Source organism: Phaenicophaeus curvirostris, chromosome 8, assembly GCF_032191515.1.
Source record: "Phaenicophaeus curvirostris isolate KB17595 chromosome 8, BPBGC_Pcur_1.0, whole genome shotgun sequence".
NCBI lineage: Eukaryota > Metazoa > Chordata > Aves > Cuculiformes > Cuculidae > Phaenicophaeus > Phaenicophaeus curvirostris.
This window is the reverse complement of record NC_091399.1, coordinates 25,849,859-25,859,903: the sequence shown is the minus strand read 5'-3', so window position 1 is coordinate 25,859,903 and position 10,045 is coordinate 25,849,859. Positions and strand designations below refer to the sequence as shown.

At 38.7% G+C, this 10,045-nt stretch overlaps 1 protein-coding gene across 1 annotated transcript in view; it reads right to left on the bottom strand.

The window, feature by feature from the left end:
* Positions 1 to 1,857: 1,857 nt before the first annotated feature.
* LOC138723727 (vitellogenin-1-like) overlaps positions 1,858 to 10,045 on the bottom strand; it is a 74,608-nt gene continuing 66,420 nt past the window's right edge. The window contains exons 31-37 of the mRNA XM_069863088.1: positions 9,152 to 9,287; positions 8,261 to 8,447; positions 7,750 to 7,847; positions 7,099 to 7,193; positions 6,834 to 6,993; positions 5,477 to 5,638; positions 1,858 to 2,136 (exon numbers count right to left, since the gene is read on the bottom strand). Of these exons, the coding sequence (XP_069719189.1) occupies positions 2,018 to 2,136; positions 5,477 to 5,638; positions 6,834 to 6,993; positions 7,099 to 7,193; positions 7,750 to 7,847; positions 8,261 to 8,447; positions 9,152 to 9,287 (957 nt within the window). The 3' untranslated portion in view covers positions 1,858 to 2,017. The remainder of the gene's footprint in view (positions 2,137 to 5,476; positions 5,639 to 6,833; positions 6,994 to 7,098; positions 7,194 to 7,749; positions 7,848 to 8,260; positions 8,448 to 9,151; positions 9,288 to 10,045) is intronic.

Below are 10,045 nucleotides of genomic sequence, written 5' to 3'. Positions count from 1 at the left end.
ATTTTTCTTCTCTCACTACATCTCTTCACTACCTTTGTCTTATCTGAAGTGGTTGACTGGCAAAAGTTTCTCTTTTGTAAACAAGTGGATTAAAGAGAAAGGTTTTGGATTAAAGATGACAGTCTGATCCTATGAAAGTCAATGGCAAATTTCCCATAAGCTGCAAGGAAAACAATACCAGGAAGAAAAGGGCTCTCCAGGTATAATATTACTTTGATTTTAAAGGAAAGTGGCATGCGATATTCTTCATCTCCCCACTTACTTGGCTCTACTCTTTTTTTTGCAGTGTAGCACATCTGATGACTTAGCAAAATACAGATTTTGTGCAGGGAATTTGTGAATGCTTTATTACGAATGAAAACACAGAGCAAGATCTCACGTTTCTTGTCTTAGTTTGAGCATACTTGCAAGGAAAAAAACTGTTGAGTAGATAGAACACTTGCTACCTGCATAATGGCCCAGTACACAGGAAGGTTCTCAAATACAAGATACAGACTGAATTAAGGCTGGAGGAAGGGAAAGAGGCAGATAAGCCCCTTTTGCCCTCTGAAGGTTACTATCAGGAGACAAGCTTATAAGCAGATGCAAGCATGCTTGCTATAGGGTACGCACTAGCCATCAGCCCACTGAGCCCTGGTTTGAATAATCCCATAATGGCTCCTTTTCTTCTGGAAGTAATAAAGTAAATGCAGTACACTGAGAAAAACTGGATCTTTTCTGATTTCAAGCTGGTGGCAAGCTGCAACTTGAAACAGTGAGAGGAATATTATATGTTACTTGTGTTTCTACTCTTGAAAGAAAAGCACTGAGGAATGTTATTCTGCAATTTTTCAGCTATTTAGTCTTCAATCGTCTTTCTGATAGCTCAGTTTTTAGTTAGAAAGAAAAGTATTTTCTTTAATGACAGTTTCCTGGCAGCATCTAGGTTCAGCGGTGCCTTGCCCATGCTAAGGCTTCTCTTGGAAGAGCATGCTGGCTGCTTTTGCCAGTTATGGGAAACGTATCATGACTCACTGCAAGGCTGATTTGTGTATGAGGTGAGGAGATATTGTGCCAGTGCTCAAGATTTGAAAGTGCCACCTATTGCTGGTCCCCTGGGGTGGGAGGGAATTAGCTTTCTGCAAAGGCCTAGTGAAAGCCAGCAGATTGACAGTTCACTGGTTAAACACAGTCTAACTGTCCTCCTTGTACGGTATTTTAGCTTTATGATGCTATTGATCTTACATATTTATATATATATATTACCTTTTTTTTTGAATATTTGGAATGCTACCTGATATATTATTGTTCCCTGGTGTTTTTGAAGGCATCATTTTCCTAGATATACAATAGGAGATGGTAAACCATAAAAAAACTTCCTATTCGTACTTTTAGCTCATGAAGAAACAGCACATCCATTGAAATTTAAATGAAAATGGGGACTGTGTGACACACTATAGCTCTCTGGAAAGCTACAGTGGGAGTCTCGCAGCCCAATTCATTCCTTTGTAGAGTGTACTAAGGCTAATGGTCTTGCTGGGAGTAAAATGTATTTTTTTGCAGAATGGTTCCAAGAACAGACTCTGCTCTTTACCAGGAAACATAAAAGAAAACAAATGCTTACTGTGTCTTTAGTATGCTAAATATGAAACTCTTTGCACAACGGAATGTTAGCACTAGCCGTAATCATGTTTTCCTTTCATCACCTAGTGAACATAATTTTAAGAGAGGACTGCTGTAATTATATTTCAGATAAAAGGGAGCAGAATTTCTGGATAATATTATAGTTGGTCTGATTGTTTTGTTGATAGGGAGAAAATAAAGAGAGACCACATGAATACTTATTTAATGAACAACATATTTATTAAGCCGTGCAGACTGTACATAATGCATTTGACTTTGGATGCAACGTAGTAGGCTTATTATCTTCAAGCACTTTTCTTAATATTTTACTACAGCTATTACATTCCCTTTTTATCTGTCCAGCTATTCGATTATTTGTATTGTATGTCTATGGTACAATACTAAAGTGTTTAGCTTAACTACAGTTGCCAGTGCAGGTACAATCAATGTCAGCATCCACAGACTCCACGACATCCTCAGATGCAGATTTCTTATCGCTGCTCCTCTGCCATTCCAGCAGGCTTACAGCAGTATCTGTCAGAAGAGCGAAGCCATTGTTAACTAACATCAAACAAATTAACACATTTCAAGGAAATACCGTTTTGATGGCTGCCAACTCCCTCATCAAGTAAAGAATGAAATTCTGCCCCCACAACTGACATCTAACTGATTCATTGACTTGGAGCAGGATTTTCATCCATGGTATAATTACTATAATATTACCCTAAAAAGAAAATGAGTAACATTTCATGAAGCACAAAGACAACGGGCGGGAGGCTGTAAAAGCACTGGAGGTAGCCACCGTTAATGTAAGACCACCGCGTACCAATGCACATCAGCAATCTCTTTTTATGTTAGTGCGGCATATCACTGCATATTTCAGCTGACTATTTGTCGAAGTTCATTCTGAAGGATAAGCCCTTTGGAGAATTTTCAGAGGTTCATAAACTTCTAATTAAAGTTTCCCATATATTGTGAAATCTGGCAGAGCATTGTCAGTTGCAGTATTAACCTTACCACACTGCTTTATCAACAGCAGCTTGAATAAGCCATATCCCTTAATGCTGAAATAATCTAAATGGAATAATGATATTCATCCGTCCAATAAATATTCTTAGCAAGCTGGAGGTTTATCATTGCATCTGGAAGAATATTAGGACATCTGTTTAGATTAAGTTTGTATAATGAGAATGGGGAAAGCTTTCATAATTTTACCTCCACTTGTTTTATCCCTTAGTTGGACAATACGTTTATAACATGCCATCCTTCATCAGAGGAAAATCTGGAGACTGCTGGATGGGTTCAGGTTGCACCAGTCACTTATCTCCTGAAATGCTAACAATCTCTTTAGCTAAATTATGGTCCAACCTGAAGCACAGGTATCGCATAATAAACTGGATAATAAATATTTCCCAAGAAAGGGGCTGGAGATGCCTTTAAAAATATATATAATCTTTTCAAGTTGTGAAATGAGAAATGCTATAAACTGAGTTCTGTTTTTTGTATACATTAATTCTTGTTATGGCTTTTACTCTTGGGCACACTGTGGATTTGAGCACATTCATATACATGTAGGAAATAGTTCTCTTGCCAAACTGGATAACGGCTGGTTAACTACAATCCCTAGAGGTAGAGGTTGTGGGATGTTGTTTAGCCTGTAGAAGAGGAGGCTGAGGGGAGACCTCGTTGCTCTCTACAACTACCTGAAAGGAGGTTGTAGAGAGGAGGGAGCTGGGCTCTTCTCCCAAGTGACAAGGGACAGGACAAGAGGGAATGGCCTCAAGCTCCACCAGGGGAGATTTAGGCGGAACATTAGGAAAAAGTTCTTCACAGAAAGGGTCATTGGGCACTGGAACAGGCTGCCCAGGGACGTGGTTGAGTCACCTTCCCTGGAGGTGTTTAAGGCACGGGTGGACGAGGCGCTGAGGGACATGGTTTAGTGTTTGATAGGAATGGTTGGGCTCGATGATCCAGTGGGTCTCTTCCAACCTGGTGATTCTATGATATTTGGAATATAAACCAATAGGTGGATTTAAACTTGGAATGATGTCTGCCTCAGTCAGGATCCTGGGACTATAGTCTTGCTGACTTGAGGACAAGAGGGGAAATTCTGCACCCTTGTGCTTCATTTTGTCCTTGCTCCAGTGGTGACAATGATGGGGTCCCTCTCTGTGAAACAGCAGACTAGCAGGCCTGAGTTCTTATATGAAGATTTTTGTCCAGTGAATGCACAAGCATGTTCTCAGCTTGAGAAAGAAGACGATTTTGTTTCTGCTGCTTCTCCAAGTCACCAAACAAAGAAAGAAAAGAGCAGTTTTTAAGGGCTGGCCTTGTATTCTTATTGATCCTTAGCCTGAGGAAAAGCAATCATCTTGCTTAAAAACTACAAATAGCAACATTTTGCTTCCTTCCTTTCCTCCCTCTCCTCCACCTTTTCCCTTTCTTCCTCCTCCTTCTCCTCAGGATAAATAAACAAAAAAAGCCCTTGATTAGGACTGCTGCTAGCAGACTTCCTAGTCTCTGGTTCAGTAAATGAACCAGAGAAGCCTGCAGTTGCTGTAAAAGCAGCACTGGCTGCGACAAGTAACATATCTTTTTTCTGATTTTTCCTCTTTTCTTGCACATTTTTGTGAGAGAACAAGACAGCTTTATTATAGCCTAATATTCTGAGGCAGTGAGTGGCCTGGGGTGATGACATTTCAGAGATACAGACTTGGATGCACAAAAGCAACCTGTGAAACATGGATATGACAAGTTTTGGAAGGTTTTTTTTGTTGAGGGTGGGTTTTTCTTTTCATAAAAGGATGCATCTATTCACAACTCAGGGAGACATCAGAAAACTATTAGCACTCTGTGCTACTTGTTGAATAGGCTGTTGTAGATGGTTGACTATTATAGAAAGATACTTATAGCTTTTATGGGCTGGTGCAGCACACTGCAGATATTAATAACACAAGCAAAGTGCAGAGTTCTACAGAGATGTTGTTTAAAATTAGACATAAAATACTCTGTTCCTCTCCAGTATTACTCATCACAGGGGTCCATTGGTTTCAGTGAAACTACACTGGATTATCTCAGCTAACAATGGATTTGGCCAACAGTTAACACAGAGAACAGACCGCTTCAGTTGATACTTCTGAGTGGTAGGTTTCCATTTAAGGTATGTACAGATGGTGTAATTAATTAATAGATTTAGGAAGGAATGCACTGGAAATATCTGTAGGTTGCAGGCTGGATTCTCCTCTTGTATTTATCTAAGTTTAGCGTGAACCTGTGTCAGACAATGCATCGCGTCCATGGCAAATTGGCATAAATGCAAGGAGAAAAAGGCCCAGTATTTTTAAAAATCTGGGGCACAAGCGTGTGTGAATAAAGCCCCTTCAAAACCAAATCATTTTTTGGAGCAATCTAGAGAACATTTCAGCAATGTTTTTTGCTGATGTATTGCACAGTGGCGTAGCATGGCAGCCTAATCATAGCAGTCGTGTCTCACTACTTGACTGGCTTTCAATTGCCTTGCTTGCCCTGGTCTACACAAAATTGCAGGCTGTAATGTGCATAAACGGACTCAGTGCTGCTTCTCTTGACTTTATGGAGATTCTGAAAATGTGAAAAAAACGTTTATCGATCACTGCTGCCCCTTTTACCACCTGAGATGTTTTTCTCAGATGATGGTACCTGCCATCGTTTAAACTAGCTTTTAGCTGGCCAGCACTGCCAGTGGTTATAGCAAATACTAATGGAATTAAAACCAGCAGCTCAGAGAGGAGCTGGAGCAATACAGGTCTGTGCATGGCTGTGCTGTGTTTTGTTCTTTCAAGCGCTCTGACAGAGCTCCTGCAGTACGTGATGCAGAGAGAGAAAAATATCATACCTTTTGGGAAACAGTGGAAGCCAACCTTGACTGAAGTTTTTTCGATTGGAGTACAGTCCTTCATACATTTCAGTACTGGGTCAACCGAGTAGCATGTAGATTCCTCTCCATCAATAGTAGGGTTTCGATTCAGCTTCACGTAACTGCGCTGCAGCTTGCACCCTAAGAGGAAAAGGAAAGGTGGTTAAAATTGTAGAAATAAATCCCAATCAATCCTTGCAATAATAAAGGTCCATATTTTCTCTTCAGCTTTTATTAAAACACAGGTGCCTGACAAACCATTTTCACAGTAGCAAGGTTATCAAGATAGGATGATAATAAGTTGGGGGATAGAGGAAAGAGCCTGAAAAGGGAGCTATTTTTGAAATCTAATTGCACAATACAACCCAAATGGAATCAGGTATACCCAGTTTTTTAGGACTACATAATACGCAGAAAATAACCTCTTATGTCTGAAAGCTATTAAGGATAGATACTGCAAGCACAATGGCTACTTCATTGCATTAGGAAAAATGTCAACTGTAGTGAATGGATAAAAAAAAGAGGCAGCATTTATATAATAACATCAAGGATAATTTTTGTATTGGATGATTTTTATAATGCTGCAATTATCTCACTAGAAAGGTATAATGTAACTTAACAGGATCCCAGCTACGACTCCGTTTCCTGACACACAGATAAGTACAGTTCGGCTGACAGTGAAGTCAAGGAGAAAACAACCATTAACTCCAATAAAGTTATCTCAGGTCCAAGGTAAATGGAGACCTACAGAACAAAACTGTATTGATGTTCTGGGAGACAATCATTATTTTTCCAGCTACATGTGAGTGGAAGCTCTTTTACTTTTGGCTTATTTCTAAATATTTCACTGAGTTTGCACCCTCAGATGGTACAGAACAAAAATGAAATTTTGTGCAGTCTGAAAATTTACATAAACTTAAGATTTGATACTGCATTCACAGTTTACAACATGTTTGATTAAATTAAGTCTGCAGAAAACAGCTGAAACTGCACTGATTCAGTGGTGAAAATCACACTTATTTTAATGGCAGCAAGATTAGACCTGATTTTGCATCTCCAAGAAAAAGCTGCTCAGTATAGGAAATTATAGTAGAATCAATTGTTTAACATTGAACTGCACACAAGACAAAGAATTTTACTGTAGTATATACTCTCTGTATACACAGGCAGTGTTTTAAACAGTCAGTGGTTAATGATGTTAAAATAGACATATATCTTTTTATTTTTTCTAGGTAAAAGACATCTGCTGCTTTTAAAAAAAGTATTTCTAACTATTGGCAGAAGAAAAGTGGAATTGTATGCTCCCCAAGCGTAAATTGTTTTCTGATCTACTCACCACCAGAGCAGGTTCCTTCTAGCAATACCCATGAATGAACAAAAGTAGAACAGCTGTGTGCCAGTTTATGATTTGGCATTAAGAGTTCATTGTGCTTTTCTCTGTCATTATTTCCACAGACTCCACAGGTCTTTCCTCTCATCCATGAAGCAACGGTAACCTATAAAATAGCACATCTTTGTAGTGAACACTGAAGTGTTGGTCTGCTACATCGACAAGGGACTAAATGGAAAGAAAGTAGTAACCTTGAAAGTAAGCCCAATACCTGAAGGATCACACCATCAAAAGTCACTTTTTTCAGTCCGTGTGTTGGAGCTTCCACGATAACCGTTGTTCCACTTTTAGAAATTTTAACATCATCTGTAAAAAGACAGTAAATCTTAAGGCCATCTGCTTAATTTCAAATTGATAGAGAAACTGAGTACCTCAAAGTATATCATAATGCATTTTGATTCACAACGATAATTTTACTGTTACAGTTGGATTTTTTTTTTTTTGTGGGGAGAGAAAGCAAAAATAGAAGAATTATGTCTTTGTAAAAATATTCTGTTGGGCTTTGTTGTAGTTGGAACTGACTTTTCTATCCAGTCAGCTAAGTCTGGAAATTATAATGATATTGGTGTTGCTCCAGGTAAATACCTGAAACAAAGCATCAAATTGTGACTGTAGCAAGCACTTTTCTAAACAATCACAAACACCATGTATATAAGAAAGGGCTTTATTTACCTGTCAGTTGTGCTGGGGGGAAGTAAGAGTGTATATATCATAGGATACAGGAATGTAAATCAGTACAAATCTTAAGAATGTAAAGCCTCAAGATTTTCTTTGAAATAATCCTGCTTGTTTTCTTTACATTGAGATGTTTCTATGGAATGTATAAAAGGTCAGTCCTGGAAAAGTGGGTATCACAGCTTACCTTTTTCATACTCAGAAGCTCCACTGTGTGATAAAACTGATTCTTCATTGCATACTACAAGGAGAGACGAATCTGCAGCAGGACAGATTGTGATGTTCCTTCAGAAAAAGAAAAAGAAAGAAGAAACTAGTGGTTAATTTAAAATGTGAAAAGTAGAGATAATTTGTGACCAAAGTTAGCAGAGAACCAATTTGAATATTTGAGTTTTGAATGAATGAATGAGCTGTTTTAATTCCTAAGTGCAAAATTCATTGGAATGTAGTATTTTGAGATTCAAGACAGCATGAGGAATTAATAAGTAGGTTATCAGATAATGGTGGCTGTGAAATTGAAGATGAGCAACTAAACCAAAGTATCTCAGATGAGGATCCTTTCTGGAAATCCTCTCTTTCCCCAAATATCTGATTGTAAACTAGTTTCACCACCTAGGAGCAAGACATGCCCATTCCGTAAACTAACTCCCTGAAACTTTATACCTAATTCCTGAACCCTCAAGATAAACCCCACTTACGCTGAGGTTGTATTTATGTGAACCTCTCTTGAGGGAGACTGAGGATCAACCTTTCTTGTAGTAATGATGAATTTTGGGTGTTCAGTACAGTCTTGGGCCACTACCAGGCTGCAGCTTTTATTGAAAGAATATGTATGGCTGACACGATCAAACGTTTTGAAATCTGCCTCGCTAACTTCACATGTGGCTGCAAAACAAAAGCAGAAAAGAAATGGCAGATGTGACAATGGCATTTGTACTTCTGTGAAATATTGAAGGCCACCTCTGTGAGACTGAGCTATCCAGCAAACAGGAAAAAACTCTCAACACCTCCTTAACATAAGATTTCAGTGCTACCAGAGTCTGTAAAGAGAGGATAACACCACAGAATAACTATCAGATATAGATTATACTGGTATTGATTTTGATTAGGTGCTAAACACAAACCCCAAGCTAACAGGGACTAAAACTTACCATATTCTTGAGAAACTAAAAGCAATAACCACGAAAAAAGTTCAGATTTCCCAGTGAAGTGTTAGGCACTGACCAGCTATCACTCACATGACTTCTTTTTGAAGAAAATAAACAGAAAAGATGTGATCCATCTTGTACCTATCATCTGATACCTCTCAATGCAGAGATGGCACCTTCTTAGAATGGACAAAAGACAACCTCAAGTCTTTACAGACAGAAATGTTTCCTGAATTCTGAATATTTACATCGGTTTGAAGTCTCTTCATTCATCAGCTGACAAACATACCTCTGAGAAAAGAAACGAGCTGTTGAGAAAATAGAGTCAGAGATGCTGTGCTTCCCAATAACACCACTACAAGAAAATGCAAAGCTCAGTCACGGCAAAAGACGGATCTACAAACTACCTATTCATAAGACAAGCACATAAGTAATATTTACATTGATCTTCTTGTGCAATTTGTGAAGCCATTTCAGGGAAAAAATTCCAGGCAGTGATATCTCGAGCCTCATACGTTGGAGATGGGCCTAAGGGCAGAATGAATGGCAGTCGGAGTGCCTGATAGTAAAGTGTTACCTGAAAAAGCAGAAATGAAAATACATTAAGACAAATTGAGCTGTATTGCTTGAGATATGACTGCAAACAAAACAAGACTCTTATCTTAGAAAAAAAATCTTGAAGATGAATTTATACAATTGTAGTTGCATTAATCTCTCCAGGATGCACACAAACCTTAAGTTCTTGACAGGAATCGCTGTCTTCTCTTCTAGTCACACTTCTTAACTTTTTGAGAAATTAAGGACATTGGAAAGTAACCGACACAGTTGAAGTTTAAGTGATAATTAAGTAAAAAGTAATGTAACAATGACTGAGAAAGTCAACGGATGTGTCTGGAAAAGTGAACAGCATCCGTTACAGGCTGAAAACTGGCATGATGAGCATTGGGGTAAGATCCTTCGCTGTAGTTACAAATTACATTTACCAAGACAATCAAATCAATGCCGAATGTGCCTACTTCTTCATTATCGTATATTAAAGATCTTGCAATAGCGAAGCACCATGAAAGGTTAAAGAGACAGTAATTTCTCTGTGCATGAATAGCTAGCTGTTATTAATTTGCCGGAGATCCACAGGGGACATTTTTCAAAGTGGTGCATAGGGATTTGGTGGACAAGGACCAATTAATCAGTGGGATTCTGCAGATCCAGCCAGTGCAAGCTGCTCTGAGTGTGTAAGTAACTGCTCCAGTTTACTTAAGGCAGAGTTGCATTTGTTGCTGTCATAACTTGCTTGCACTTGTCATGTCAAGCACGGTTCCTGCAGATGAGGGACTT